The sequence below is a fragment of the Pimephales promelas genome, chromosome 21 (assembly GCF_988280905.1).
Source record: "Pimephales promelas chromosome 21, fPimPro1.hap1.1, whole genome shotgun sequence".
Lineage (NCBI taxonomy): Eukaryota > Metazoa > Chordata > Actinopteri > Cypriniformes > Leuciscidae > Pimephales > Pimephales promelas.
This window is the reverse complement of record NC_142789.1, coordinates 11,462,342-11,478,706: the sequence shown is the minus strand read 5'-3', so window position 1 is coordinate 11,478,706 and position 16,365 is coordinate 11,462,342. Positions and strand designations below refer to the sequence as shown.

Here is a 16,365-nt window from a genome sequence, read left to right as displayed (position 1 = left end):
TTAAGGCATTAAGAATTTTTTTCAAGGAAAAAACAGTTTAAATATGTAATTTCTGTGATTAAAGATTAGTTTTTAAAGGACAACTCCGGCGCAAAATGAACCTTTGGTCTAATTACACATTGCTACCTAGTCAACTGTTATCTGAGATTTGTTTTCATGGTTGCCGAATGTAAATAGTTGTATCTCTAAAAACAGTTTAGCCTATAACGCTAGTATAACGCTAGTAGATAGGGCATAGAGTAATGACAAATAAAAATCGCTTGTTATTACCACTAACAAGGCTCAAAATAGCCCCACACCAACACGACAGCATAATAAGGGTCCCTATATTCAAACCGAAGCATTGAGAACTTTGTCAGTGTCCATAAAGTTTAATAAGAAGATATTTTATACACACAGTCCACTTCGCGAATACAGGAAGAAGCCACCTTTGAAAAATAGTCTCTACCAGTCGATCTACGAGCGCCGATCCAAGTGCGCTGAACTGTGCAGAATCTCATATGGTCCATTGTTTCCAGAAGAAACACAAACACGAACCGTTTACTTGTCTTCAATATGTACACGTAGCCTACTGTTCACGCTCACATTATTATTCACATCTCACCAGCGCACTTGGATCGGCGTTCGTAGATCGACTGGTAGAGACTAATTTTCAAACCTGGCTTCATGTATTCACGAAGTTGACTGTGTGTATAAAATATCTGCTTATTAAACTGTATGGACACTGACAAAGTTCTCAATGCTTCGGTTTGAATGTAGAGACCCTTGTTATGCTGTCGTGTTAGTGTGGAGCTATTTTGAGCCTTTTTAGTGGTAATAACAAGCGATTTTTATTTGTCATTACTCATGTCATTACATTATTATATACTGTCATTACATTATGCCCTATATACTAGCATTATACTAGCGTTATAGGCTAAACTGTTTTTAGAGATACAAGTATTTACATTCAGCTATCATGAAAACAAATCTCAGATAACGGTTGACTAGGTAACAATGTGTAATTAGACTAAAGGTTCATTTTGCGCCGGAGTTCTCCTTTAAGGGATACAATTATTGGGGGGACTTTAAAGGCACTTTAAGTAGTTTGCCTTACTACAGGTCACTTATTCAAAACAATAACAAAGGCAAAGCTTGCTGACACCATGAGTGTGTGGAATCCTTGGAGTTGTGGTCTTCACCTCCACAGCTGATGGAATGCAATCCGACGGGAGAGTTTTTGAGTTTTAGAGTTTTGTTGAGTTATATAGCAATCGATAACGGTTTCCAAAAACTTGCTCACATCAGTCTAATAAAACATGTAATATAAAGCGTTCTTTGTATTTCTCCGGAAGTAAAAACAGAAATCGAGGGTAAAGTGTTGACACGGGCTGTTACACTGGTTAAAATTGCTCATTTCTCTGGATTCAAACATTGTCGGAAACCTTTAGGTTAAGGTAAGTGCAAGAGTCAACTAAATATATAACATTGTTCTAGAGGTTTTTAGATATTTGAATCCAAAATCGTACATATGAAGAGTTCAGATGCAAAAGCCTCTAAATGCTATTTGAAATTTTCTTCTTTAATGATGATTTTTATCAAACTTGTATATTTAAGTTCAGTAATTTCACTTAAATAACAATTAATAGGTCATTATCAGTGCCATTTAAGTGAAATTACTGAACCTAAATATACAACTTTGATAAAAATGATCATTCTAGAAGAAAATTTCAAATGGCACTTAGAGGCTTTTGCATCTGAACTCTTCATATGTCCTTTTAAGCATGTCACATTAAATTTCACTGTAGTCATGTTTCACTATAATAGAGAACAAACAATATACAATATCAACAATAAACAATATCCTTAATCTGACTTCAAAGGGGCATTTTCTATACTACTGCTCAATTCTTCAAGGTTTGGCAAGACATCAAGCTGAAATCAAATCTTCCTCCACACAAACACACACGGATGCTGCCGCCATTTTCACCCCCACTCCTCCAGAAATTTACTCAGCAAAATCAGGAAGGCTGGTCGTTTGAGGAAAATCCCTTATTCTACATCAGAGTGCCACTCAAACGGATTGTTTTGTTATTACAGAATCAGTGCGCTAGAATGAAAAAGATTAGCCTCATGAGTGACCATTTAACCCTGGCCACAGAGGCCAAGAAACCACCCAAATGGCATTTCACACCCACCTCCACCACCCCACTGCTTCCACTGCCACTATTTCTTCCTTTGTGTCTTCCTTCTCTCGGAGCGAGAGGGAGAGAGGGACTCACGTTGCACTTCGAGAGAGCTGGCAGCGTTCCAATCCCCTGCGACAGCAACATTTCCATTGATCAGAGCAAATGGAGACATGTCAAGTTACCACGGCAACTGGCAGGCCAGTGAGGCAGATCCGTGTGGCTGAAGAAGAGTCGGCCTGAGGAGCATCAAGGTGGAGCTGCATGTGTGGGGAAGATCCAGTGCATTAAACATGCTCAATAAGTCAATGCTATGTTATATTAACATAAGAGATTCGGTGTAGCTATAGCTATGCATTCGACTAGAATGTGAATATTTCTGACAGTGTTCGCTCGTTTATGAAGGCTTGAAGGTGTGATCTTGTTGTGGAAGTCAGACAGATGGAATATTTTTCTGCTTCCTCTATTAGTTAGGAGGATAGAATCGTGCTCAACTTATGTATTTCATTGATTTATAAATTTTCAATGATTTATCACTCATTTCAAAATGATTTCAGATTCCTATGGTCATGGTTATATTTCTATGTTAAGAGCTGGTGATGTACTCCATCTACAGGCTGCCTGCCAAACACACAACTCAACTGCAGTGTCGGCTGAAATATTGTGTCATCATAATATAATATGAAAATAACATAACTCATGTCAAATTATCCTCTGTGCACTCAATAACATGCATAAAATATTCACTGCAATTTTACAAAATCAAAAATAAACAGATTTGATGATTAAAAATAAGATTAAATATATATTTATTTATATTCAATGGAATACAATCTTTAAAATAAAATTAAATAAATAATATAGGGTATCATAAATAAGCTAATATATATATATATATATATATATATATATATATATATATATATATATATGTAGTATATAAACAGTATATAAACCTATATATAATAGCCTATTATTGCATACATATTTAGATATATTCCCCATATTTATTTGTGCATTTCAGATTGGGCAATTGATAAACAGATTAATAATTATGAGAAGTTCTGTAGAAGCACTTACACAAATTGCACAAAAAAAGGGAATGATTTGCAATGCCATTTTAACTTTTCAACGCCCGTTTTTCCAATCATTGTATAGCAGAAGTGCACATTAGATTATGCTACAGTAATTTACTTTCTGAATGAACAATGAAGTGGTTAAAGAGGTTACAGAAACATGAATCATGTTTTGTCTATTTTAAAAATATAGCAGCTGTGTCAAAATAAATGATTGAAATAAATGACAAATTCAGAACAGATTTAATATAATTGTACAGTGAATATATTTTTAAATGCAAACTTGAGAGTTCAATCAACAGACTAAATAATTAAAAAAAAATATATAAATAGTATTTGCAGCGTGATGTCAACATATTCACATAGACTCATCGTACCTTCTACGTCCATGGGAGGGCGACAAATCCCAAATTAATTACCACACTGGGCGAAATATCATTTAATAAAACATCTACAGCATACAAAACTCAGATCTCTGAGAAACCGGACTCCCTTAGAGAGATCATAAAGAGATATTACCACAGTGATTAGCTTTAGAGCTCGTTGACACGGACGTGAAGTGTTTTTTTTTTCTTTCTCAGTTTCGCGGTGGACAGATCATAAGGCAGTGAGGGGCAGATTCAGGGGAGGGACGCCAGCAGCAGCAGCAGCAGCTCCCGGTCTCACCGCTCACACACAGGGAAGAAGACACAGGGCTGACACTGATGGTGCTGTGCATCTGATAAAAACAAACTAACGGGAGAACAAACCTGAAATTTGAGGGGAAACAGCACTGGGACAATATGCAGTGAGTATAGCAACTATTCTTCATTCAGTGGGCAGGCCAGTGTGTCGCTGGCCCTTTTAATGAGTGAACGGAGCCACACCTGCAAAACATCCCAAGCTCTGTTCTTTTTGTTGTTCCTATATGGCACAATTAAACGGCATATTTGAATTAAGGCTTCATTTTTAATGTTACAAATGTTAATGTTTAAAACAATGATGGTTTAGAGCTATATTGTATTATTTTATTTTATTTTTTGCTGTAATGTGTATCTGTACAGCGGATAACGGTATGACATCCAGGGGTGAGCAGCATCCAGCACACATGCGCTCTATATCCCCCGTGCTGACAGAAATAGGTTTCTCCTTCATGCCATTGACACATAGTGCAGTTGTTTTCATGGCTAATTTAGAAGCAGCATGTCTCCTTTTTAATCTTTGAGGAACTTGCTATTCATCTTACATACAGTATCGCGTACTGTATTTAACCTGTGATTCGGTCATTGGCACGAGGCTACTAAGCTGCCATGCTTAGATTCAGTGCTACAGAGCGGTTAGCCGACCTATAAAGTAAGCAATATGAGACACTACACACTGAATAGAGAAACCAGCTAATTTCTTTTAATATTTCATCTCCGCCAATGGAAATAGTTGGAAAAGAAGCCTGAACAGTGTGCTTTGGGTTTGGTTAACTTCTTTTCTGAGGTCTAGGTCCGCTTGTTTGTTGGTTATCAGGGTTCGAATGGCAGTGTTCACACTTGTTCAACTGAACCGCATTAACAGAACAATCAAACCAGAGTTAGTTTTACTCTAAACATGGTGAGTGTGAACACACCCTAAAGAAGCAAGGCACTGGAAGTGTGGGACACTTTATATGAATTCAATGGATTTACAGAGCTCTCCCCTCTGCTCAAAGCATCACTCCACTTATGTCGAGTTCACAGTTCACACTGAGCGATTTTAGGCCCGATTTTCGCCCCCTGACAGGTTTTGGGAGATCGCTAACAAATGCCTGTAATCATAGGCAAATCGGTGCTCGTGAGTGACAATCACACAAGTGTGAATTATCAAAGACACGATGCCGATCCATCGTGCAGTGTGAACACAATCAGGAACTGAATGATACCCCATATAGTCACTCAGTGTGGAAAGAACAGTGACCTGACTACTTTTAAAATCGTGCAGTGTGAACTCTGCATAACTGTGCATTCACACCGCACGTCATTCATTTTCAATGAAAGCCGGCGGCGAGCTCTGGCGAGGGCAACGCGGCGCGTCTTGGACGGTGAGGGCAGTGAGGAGAGTTGAAATCAGTTCATACTGTAAGCAATGAGTTCGGTTCGGCGGCAACCAGCGACAACCAATCGGAATGTAGAAGTGCTCCATTTGAGAGAATCCCAGAGAACGCAGTCCTGTAAATTTTAGTTCCGACCACATTAGCTCCCAAGCAAAATAGAGGAGGTTGATCATTTGAATTTGATAAGAGGGCAGACAACACTATTTATAGGCAAGATTTTCGTGCTAGAACACTTTTTCAGCGGGAATGCAAATTATAATAGCACTTAACCATGAACACAAAAGCCACACCACACACATATGGCTTTTAATTTGTTTATTTAATTAGCAAACATGTCACTATAATTTTAAAGTTATTTCCATCGATCAACTTTCTGCAAAAATAACGGCCGACATGCTTGTTTGCTTTGCTGCCCCTTTAAACACAGTTTTAAAAAATATCACGCATTCGATCTACGCCAGAGCATCAGAGCGTCCACGAATCTTTCCACGGTGTCGTTGGTAAGGCGAGTTTTTTGTACATGATGCTTGATATTAAGCAATCTGGTATTTGTTGTCATGTTATTTTAAGTTATTCTCAACATCATGGGTGATGGGACTTTTTTTCTCTGTTGCTTACTCTGAGCTTTAACTTATATTGCTGTGCTGATGTTTTCTTCGAGCAATACACATCTTGTTTATTGCAACACCAACATTTGTTTATTTCAGTAAATTGTACACTTAATCAAGATTTCCACGACGCATGCGCGAGAACTGAACTGAAGTAGTGTAAGGAGATCGCAATTCTCGCGCATGCGTCGTGGAAATCTAAGGAAGTCTCGTTTCTGGCCTACAAGGAAGAAAAGGAATAGTCGAATAAACTCGTTATTTTTGTTTGTTTTTTGGCACAAAAAGTATTCTCGTCGCTTGATAAACATATAGTTGAGCCACGGTAGTCACTTGGGATATTTAAACATTTTCTTCATTGACTTTCTGGGCCGTCAAGAGGCAGTCCCTTAGGAGCCAATGTGGTAGTTATACAGCTCTCAAATTTAATCAAAAATATCTTCATTTGTGTTCCGAAGACGAACGAAGGTCTTACGGGGTTGGTACAGCATGGGGGTGAGTAATTAATGACTTAATTTTCATTTTTGGGTGAACTAACCCTTTAAAGGGAGCGCTATTGACAATCTAAATAATAGTTTTATTTGATTACGACAGCTGTTTTAGTCCAAAAATGCACAGTTATTTGGCAGTTGGCTCTGTTCGAGGTCAGATCACGTTCTCACCATAAACGAACCGCTTTTGGTACTCACCCGAGTGCGACTGCTGCCTTCACACCTGCCCAAACGAACCACACCAAAGGGGAAAACGAACTCTAGTGCGATTCAACCGAACTAAAAGAGGCAGGTGTGAAAGCACCCTAAGAAAGGGGTGGGGTTTAAGCAGACTAAATGATTGAAAAAGTCTGGCGTACTAAACCAGAGAGTGAAGTAGTTTGTCGTTTCACTGTAATATTTGTGTTGTGATATTTTGGTTAAAAATTGCATGCATATGCATAAATAAATGATCCTTAATGAGATCATTAAGATGCATTCAGAAAATAGGTTCCATTTTATGGTGATTTCAAGCATGTCAAATGAAAAGATTTATTGGGAGTACATAAACAATACACGAAAGATTTCTGTCTGACTGATTTCTGAAAGAATGCAGTGAGCTCCATTGATGTCAAACAACCTAATAATCCATGCACTGAGAATCCTGTTTCCCTCTGTGAAAGTGAGAGGATACATACATCATGACCAGGGCTTTAGCTAGAAGAGCAGAGACAACTGCCGGCAGACTTAATTACTCTAATGTACTACACCAGAGGGAGAGAGATGAGGGGTGGGCTGACAGTTGCTCCTGGAATCTGAATGAAAGGCCCTACCCATATCGGATGACACATGCCTCTCCATTAGTGACTCGCACGAGTCTGTCTTAAACCCCATAAATGACCACTCCGTTCAGGAGAGGATGAAATTAGGCACTGTTTTATTGGCACAATGGAAATATCTTCCCTGAAATATGATAAGACCTGCTTTTAGCTGGAAAAAAAATGTGGCGGTAAATGTATGTATAATCCTATTGTGTATTTTGGGTACTGCACATTGCCTTTTTATGACCGGTGCAGTTGTGGTGAAATTTGAGTATGATAAAGCTGCTCATTTTCCTTTTCACTTCAAGTGTATAGTCAATCTCTGTTAATCTCGGGCTTCATTGAGAAGGTTGAATGGCACATCATTTCCTGTTGATGTTGCTTTGAAACTCAGCATGTGTACCATTTCTCCACTGTCATCCTTTCCTCTTGCTTATGAAGTGCTGATTTCTGCCACATGTGTTAAGGAATGCTGGGAAGCTTCAAAGGATTCATCAGACACCGTGTCTGAGCTGAGCCCTAATGAACAGGCCTGAAACTGCTTGGTCAGGGTTCCTCAAAGAAGGATGAAAACTTAGTGAGAACTAAAGCGAATTAGGGTCTTATTATGCTTTTCCTGGTTTTCACCTTTAGTTAGTGTGTAATGCTTCTGCTTGAACTTAAAAAAGATCTGCAAGCCAAGGTTACAAAACTCAGTCCACACCAAAGGGAGATCTTTTATTTGACAGAATCCACTTTTCTCAAGTGTTTTTTTTTCCTAGTTTCAGCCCAACGCAGTTATCATTTTCATTTCCTCCACAATGCACGTACACTTTGTCCCGTAGATGGTCTGCTTGCACGCTTTAACCTAGCGCACGATCAGATCATTTTCCTCACTAGAGAAGCGTTCAGTTTTTCTGCTTGCTGATTCTGCCATGTAAATAGAATCTGTCCTGGTCCTGGTCTAAACAAGCAAAGTGGATTTTGAACACGCCCTAAGTGCACTTGCGCTTTAGACCATGTGCTTAGATCGTTAAAATAGGTCCCTTAATGTTAAATAATCTAAGCCCATGGAATATGAAAAAAAGGGTCGAGGCTTGGTTCAGACTGATCTCACGAAATGGCTTATGTATGACACCCCAATTCATATTTCCATTTTTGCCGTGCTATCAACACGCATAATCGCTTTTTAGCGTGTTTATCAATGCCGTTGACTTTACATTACTGTATATAAATATATGACCTACCCCAATCCCGTCCATAAACCTACCTGTCACTGTGGTTAATAACATTTATGAGTCTTCCTCTACCATCCTAGGAAAAAAAAATATCGCTCCCCAGATGTAGATCATTTTGCTTAGTTTTGCTCAGAATTTTAACGGCGTGTACATACACACGGAATCACTCGGACATTTAACAGCGTAGACATACACGCAAAAGATGACAGTTTGTTTTGGCGTGGACATACACGCAGATAGCTCAAAATGCGTAAAGATAACACGCCACTTGACTTGAAAGTGGCGTGCATGTTTACATTAAGTCATGATGCCATGTTGCCTGGTTGAGCTGAGTTAGTGATGAAGTGTTGTCATGTCAAAGAGACACTGTTTTTTTCCACCACGTTTCCAAAACTCATTTATTTGACCTTAGTAATGCTGACAAACTTTAGAGTGGTGAAATCACTGTTCCTGAACATTATAACCCCAACGTTTATCTTTGTGCTGCACATTTTATGGAGAACATCTGCTTTTGTAAGCTCTCGCCTTTGTAAGACGTTCACCGCTCCTTAGGAAAGTAAACCATGGGTTTGTGATCAATTACTGTTTGTATTAGCATAGTTTTCAGACAAATATGATTAAATGGTGGATAACATTGTATCTAAAATGTATAAGGAAATTACAAAAAACATACCACTCTGAAACGTCCTGGAAAATCCACGCTTGCAAAATCTGTGCATGAAATCCATTCTGGACGATCCTTTTGTTTGTTAAAGTTGTCTGAATCGGGTTCGAATTGGTTGAAATTGACGCCATCCTAAATATTTACACTTGAGAAGAACTCGCAGTTGTGGAGGGGTGGGACATTTCCAAAACACGCGCTAAGTGGTGCAAATCACTACACGCTGGACCAGCTAACCAATCACAAGCACATTTCGTATTTTGGAAGGAGGGGCTTTATCAAAATCGGCGTGTTCAAACCAGACGGGGGAGAGAATTGCTGTAATAATGTAAAATATGTAAATATGTAAAAGTGCATTTTTTGAACAATCAAGCATGAAAACATATTCCACACCCCAATAACAAATTGAGACGTTGTAAAAAGGCATAATAGGACCCCTTTAAAAAAGCAAATGGGGAACCCTTCCCACCATGATTTAAAACTAATGTATCCTCTGTCCTTCAGTCCTTTTTTGTTATTGTCTTCACTCTATTATTCATTATCAGTGTGAGAGGACCTCTGTGTTATCTAATTTATATGTCACTCATGGCCAACACCCTTTACTGACAATATGGGGCGAGGTCATATAAATTAGACTGTGTTCTTTCAATTCAATTCATTGAGCAGTTCATGAGTAAATCCATAGGGATGTGGACAGAATAGTGTGGATTTTAGTACTGCAACTTTAGATATGGATATCAGACTGAAAGGACATGCAGAATCATTACATCATTTCCTTTTCAGGATTGCAGGATTATCTAACACAGTCTCATCCCAAGAAGTCATATGGACGTCTTTTGACCATACGTCAACATCCGCCTTTTTAGGGAACCCTTAAACGTCGGTTACATGACGATCCCGGGCCGTCATACAACTGACGCTTTACCTTTAACTCTTTCCCCGCCAGCGTTTTAAAAAAAAAGTTGCCAGCCACCGCCAGGGTTTTTGACGATTTTCGCTAAATTTTAATGCCCCACTGAATATTTTCTTCCATGAATATATGAAGATGATATATATAAAAATAAAGATCTGAGCTTCTGCTTTTAGGCAAAAAAAAAACGTTTTTATTTTATCTTCATTTGTTCTTTTTTTATTGCCTCTTGAACAGAGATAGGTTTTGTCAAAAAACTGAGAAAAAGGTATTTTTATCAAACAAGTGCATTTAAAAGCAGAATACATTCAGATGTTGTTTCCTTCATATATAAAACTTTCCAAAATAAATTAAAAACATAAATAAATGTAAAATATATCAAATTTCCCAGGATGTAAGGGAAATGTAACTTTTGCAATAAAACTTCTGCCTCTGCCTCTCTGTGTTCTACCTGTGAATAATGAATTACAATAAACAGGCCTAGACACGCACACACACACACACACACACACACACACGCACGCACACACACGCACACACACACACACACACACACACACACACACACAGAAATACATATTACAATGTGGTAAATGTGCACAAAGAGAGAAATAATTTGACAATTACACCTTCATATTTAGACAGCCACACATAAATGCCTGCACACACACATAAATATTATAGTGTCATAATATTATACGATCTATCTGCGGCACGTCCATGGCTAGAACTTTCTGTGACAACATGTGCATCTCTCTCACTGACTACTTCATCCCGATCAGATTCAGAATTATCAAATAAAGAGTGATCGGACTCCGAGTCCATTAACCTCCAGTACTTCAGCCATATACCTCTGCATTGTCTGTCTGATACATTCTCACTACTCCACTGTTTGAGACGATTGCAATCTGTTTCTCTGATCAAAGAGTTGCACACTCATTCAGAACATGCGCGCGGGTCTTTTTCATTAAACCCGGAAAATTCCGTGTTTGGCGGGGAAAGAGTTAACATCGGTTAGGTGACGGGGTAGGTTTAGGTCTGGGGTAGGGTTAGGAGTAGGTTTAGCCTGGGGTAGGGTTAGGATCCGATAATGTCATCTAACCGAAGGGTAGAAGGGTACCCTAAAAAGGCGGATGTTGACATATGGTCAAAAGACGTCCCAAGACGTTAGTTATATGACTTCTTGGGATGAGACTGCGCTGGATTATCTTGTACACTTTTTTTAACACTTTCTGAATCCAGAATCCTGCACATGACTTGGAAAGAAAAAGATATTGTGGACTAGGGCTGTGCCATATCATACCGTCCACGATAATACCGGTATAAAATTTTACATGATAAAAAATTGTCATATCGCGATATTGATGATATGATGACGTATGGCGTATTTACGTTACTTAGCGTGTGCACAACAACACAGCAGCATGTAAGCCTCCGGATCAGATCAAGATTTAGTTCCTAAAAAGGGCGCTACTTCAATAGTATGGAAGTTGTTTGAGTACAAGAGGTCAGATCTCCAACAACACAATTATTTATTTATTTTTTTGTCAAATATGCATGAAAACTCGTTTCACCACTTCCCTACTAGCGTACATTTTGCATTCGCCTAATCTTCCTTCAGAGTTTCCGCAGTTCGGGTACAACAGTCAACACGATTAAACTCTTTCTAAGATGATTCAATGTTACTATTATTATATTTGTAAATAAAAGGTCTATGGTTTCGCATAACACAACTTTATCTTGCTGGACTTTATTGCTGTAACGTTAACTAAATCATGTTACTTTCTACCGGCCGGGTGTCTGTTAGAGCAAAACACTAGAGTCAGAGCACTGTTGTTCATCACGCGCACAGTAACTGAAATGTAAAACTGTTAAAAGAAAGGACTCGATAAACGATTGCACAGCTAGATGCTGTATATTATACACGACGCTACGCATCAATATTTATTTACTTTGTGCTTTGAACTGTTCAGTGCGGAGTATTCGACGCGCTGCGCGTGCGCGCTGTGACTCCGTGTTGCTTCAAGCGCATCATTCAGCGCTCGGGATGCGCATAAGCGCTGTGCGATATATTGGAGCCTTTCATATCATAATACTTTTGCGCAATGAAAGATTATTAATAGCCTTTGTTCTGTCCTATCGATCATATGTTGCTGCCTCATTAAACAGCTGTGCTATACATTTTAAACATGCCTCAATTTTATAGTAGACTATGCTATATAATAATTAATCCTTTTGATTTGTTACCTTGTTTTTTTTTCATGAATGTACAATACAAAGAGCAATGTGTAAAGTTTTACCAGATTTAGTGTTACAATTGTCTCTTATTTATTCCCCACTAAATGTTTTTTTTCCCTAAATGTTCCAATTTTATACAATTATTGTAAATTAGGTATTGTATACCTCATTTGATGCTAATCCAAAAACTATGCAAGGCAACTGTTACATTTTGAAGGTTTGTTTGGATTGCTGCTGTTTGTTTAAATTTTTTGTACTTCAAAGTTTAGGTAAATTTTATTAGGTGACAATATTGTGCAGGCTTCTGAAGTTATTGTTAATATTGTTAATGTATTACTGTAGTTATTGTTAAAATAAAATGATAAGGAGTTATGTTATACTTTTTTTTTGCACTAATGCTGCTGCCAGCCAGCTGCAATCACCAATAAAACATTGTTTCATATATATTTTTTCTATATCGTGATAAATATCATTATCGCAAATATTCTTGAAATATCGTGATATAATTTTTAGGCTATATCGCCCACCCCTATTGTGGACTTGTGGTTCAAGAAGGGGGTTGAGGGTTGGGCATTGATTTTTGCTATGCCACTGGTTCCAATGTCTAATTAATTTAATAAAAAGTAAAAAAAAAAGAAGGTAATTATAACTTTTTTAATCTCACAATTCGGACTTTCCCCATCATGGCTGGTTGCCAGAGCGTTGCTATACAGTTGCTATATGTTGCTTATGTGTTCTGGATGGTTTCTAGGTAGGTCTCTGATATTTTGTTCAATCTATGTTATCTATGTTCTAAGCATATTGGATATTTTTTTGAAAGTTTGTGTGTGTGTGTGTGTGTGTGTGTGTGTTGTTAAATTGGCATATTAGATAGCATGTCCATTATATTTAAGCCTTAGTTAAAGGGTGGGTGGTTGATTGCGATTTCACTTTCACTCATTTTAAATAGTAGGTATGTAATGTTGCTGTTGGTACATGAATGCAGAGTCGCAGCGCTGAAAGTTCAATGTAAGCAGAGAGATTGTCTTTTAAAAATCAGGAAGTTTAATGCCTACAAAACGACTCGAATGGGACTACAACAGGTTTTATACGTAACTAACTCAACATTTGCATCAACCCTCCCTCCGGAATATGCAAAAAAGGGCATGGCCATATTTCTACGGCTCATCGAAAGTGTGTTATGTTCACCCAGTTGTCAGGTCTTCTGTGTTCGGGCTTCCCACGGACGCTGTAGTTCGTCAACAATGGATACAGTTTATGTTTGATTACGTTCCTGAAAATTACAATCGTAATTTAGCTCTCTGAGCTGCACATTTTACGAAAGACAGCTTCCAGAATCTCCACGAATTCAATGCCGAATTCAACAAGAAAATGTTAAAACCAGAGGCAGCAGTTGGGACACAACCTGTAAGTAAGAATTAATAATAATTTTAAATGTATTTGCATCTATAATTTCTGACGTAATGTTTTAGTTTAGTTTAGTTAGCAAATGCCAGCGCTGGCTTTATAGCCACTTAGTTATGCTATTTCGTGTCTACAACAAACGTGTACAAACATTTTGGACCTGAATTTGTATATGTACTAATTTGTAAATGTATTTTTCATATATTTCATATATATATATATATATATATATATATTCACTTTATGACGTTATTTTTTTTATTTGATCAAGAACGTAAACCAATGCCAATGCTGTTTTTGTATATAGTAGCCAGTCAGTTTGATGCTATTGTGTAAAAAAACGTGAGTTATATAGGCAAATATAGGCAAAAAAATATAGGCAAATTACCATTCAGAAACGTTTTGTAAGAGCCGTGTTTAGGGAGGTTCTGGTTGACTCTCTTCATCGCTGCTCTGGAACATATATGCAACTCTTGCCCGTAAAGGTAATGGGTGTGAATTTTCCGGACAACGTGCATTACACAGTTTAGCCAATCACAACACACCGGCCCAAACTAACCAATCTGAGCCCATTGCCTGTTTCTGAGGGAGTAGTTTCATAGAATCAAGATGTAAACTGGTCGTTCAAATGACAGAGGAGAAAGCGGCCTAAAAGGTGAATTTATGAAAAATAAGACTTTTGAAAAAAAAAAAAAAAAAAACATGAATACATGTTATATTGCACCCCATAAACACAATCATGCAAAGAAAAAAGCAGTAAACCACCCCTTTAAAGGAATAATTTACTCACCCATATTGTTCCAAACTTCTGTGGAGCACAAAAAAATATATTTAAACATTTCTCAGAATTCTTGTACAGTATTCTTTGAACCCAATTGACTTTGACTAAACCCTATTGACTAAAAATCATACATGTTTGGAATGACTTGAGGGTGGGTTGTAAATTATGACAGACTTTTCATTTTTGGGTGAACATTCCCATGTAAAACAAATAGACACATTAACTGTTCATAGATTTCTCAAAGAGTAGCATCAGCAGATTCTGGCCTCTCATCTCCTGCTGCTTATCTGTGTCTGTGACCCTTTAACCAGACATGATTGCTCTTCTGTGACGCCTCTGCCACTAATTTTGAGCCCAAAGAACAGCCCTGCACATGGGTTACAGTACATTTACACTATAAATCAGAGTCAGTGTAATGAATCTGAGTCCATACTTCAGGCTTAGTATCTCATTTTCTTGGCTGAATTCACTTTAGAAATCTTTAGGCTGTGTGGAAATACACTGAATGATCTCAAACTATTTGTAAACTCTTTACAAAAAAAAAAAAAAGGATTTATTAGCGTAAGTAGAACCCTAGGGTTCTATAAAGAATGCTTTATGCCAAAAAGTTGTGTAAAGGAGAAATGTCTTAAATAGTTGCCTAATGCCTTCATGTTTAACAGGTTAGGGTTAGGGTTAGGTTAGGGTTAGAGTTAGGGTTAGGGTCAATAAAGAATGTTTACAAGCTGTTTAATTCATAAAATGTAATTAAAATTAATTAACTAAATTTATTCATTAAAACTGATCCCGTGATGGAAACCCCTAAAAGGTTGTATACATGTGAAGAACCTGTGAAGGTTTATTATGTCACCACTTAAAGCCTGTGTCAGGGTTTCGTGTTTTTCCCCAGTGTGTCTGGTTATTGATTTCATTTATCTGCTCTGTCAATGTCATTAGTTCTCCTTATTATTTAAACCCTGTGTTCTCCTCCGTTCTCGTCAATGTATGCGTTTATGTCAATGATGTTTGTCCTGAGTATCTCTTGCATGTTCTTAAAGATTATTCTGTGTATTCATTGTCTTCGTGAGCTTTGATACCACGTTGCGTGACAGAAGAACGTACCTAGACAGTTATATTATTTGCGGCGTTTTTCCTTTTTGATTCTTTTGTTTTTCTTTCATGGATCCCCGCGGTTCAATTATTCTTCCTGGAGCAGGGTGAACATCTGCTTGAAGCTCATACACTGGACTTTCTACATCTTGCGTGTTAGATGCACTACCCAATAGTGTTAATTTTACCAGCCATTTTTAAATTTAGTTTCAGTTTTAGTCCAGTTTCAGCATCGCTTGTTAGTTTTTTATCACATTTAGTCGACATCATCCCATTTTTATTTAGTCTAGTTTTAGTCGACTATAAGTCGAGCATTTTAGTCTTTATTTTAGTCCAAGAAAACATAATTTTATTCGTTTAGTTTTAGTCAAAAAAAAAAAAACTGTCAACATTTTAGTCTAGTTTTAGTCAGGACATCATTTTAACCTTTTACTTTTTTGTCAGCAGATAATATTTAACATTTCCTAAAATTATTTCACATTTCAACATTTTCTCTCATCTTTTTGATAAAAAAAACACAATTTTAAGGAACACATGCAGACATGGAAGATGTTCTGACAATATTTGCATATTTATTTTGAACATTGTTAAGGTTCAAAGACACAAACACAAATGCTTGCATTAAACAAATAAAATACACCTGACAAAGGAAACAAATAAATAAAATAAAGTGTATTATGAACTTAACACAAGTGCTGGCTGTTTAAAGCTAGTTCACATAGAATAATAAAATAAATAGATTTGAGGTCAATGTTGTGAAAAAAAAAAACTCCAACTGATACAACAAAAGTGCTTTCCTGCCAGCTAGTTCACATGGTATATAAAGGTACAGTATTTAAGGTGAAACAAGGCATAGCTTGCTAGAACGT

At 37.5% G+C, this 16,365-nt stretch overlaps 1 protein-coding gene across 4 annotated transcripts in view; it reads left to right on the top strand.

Moving 5' to 3' along the window:
• The first annotated feature begins 3,669 nt into the window (after positions 1-3,669).
• The window catches only part of palm1a (paralemmin 1a), a 65,812-nt gene continuing 53,116 nt past the window's right edge, over positions 3,670-16,365 (top strand). For 3 of the 4 annotated variants that reach the window (XM_039655867.2, XM_039655868.2, XM_039655864.2), the window contains exon 1: positions 3,670-4,028. In XM_039655867.2, coding sequence (XP_039511801.2) covers positions 4,024-4,028 — 5 coding nt within the window. In that variant the 5' untranslated portion in view covers positions 3,670-4,023. The remainder of the gene's footprint in view (positions 4,029-16,365) is intronic. The other variant, XM_039655869.2, reaches the window with a different exon arrangement.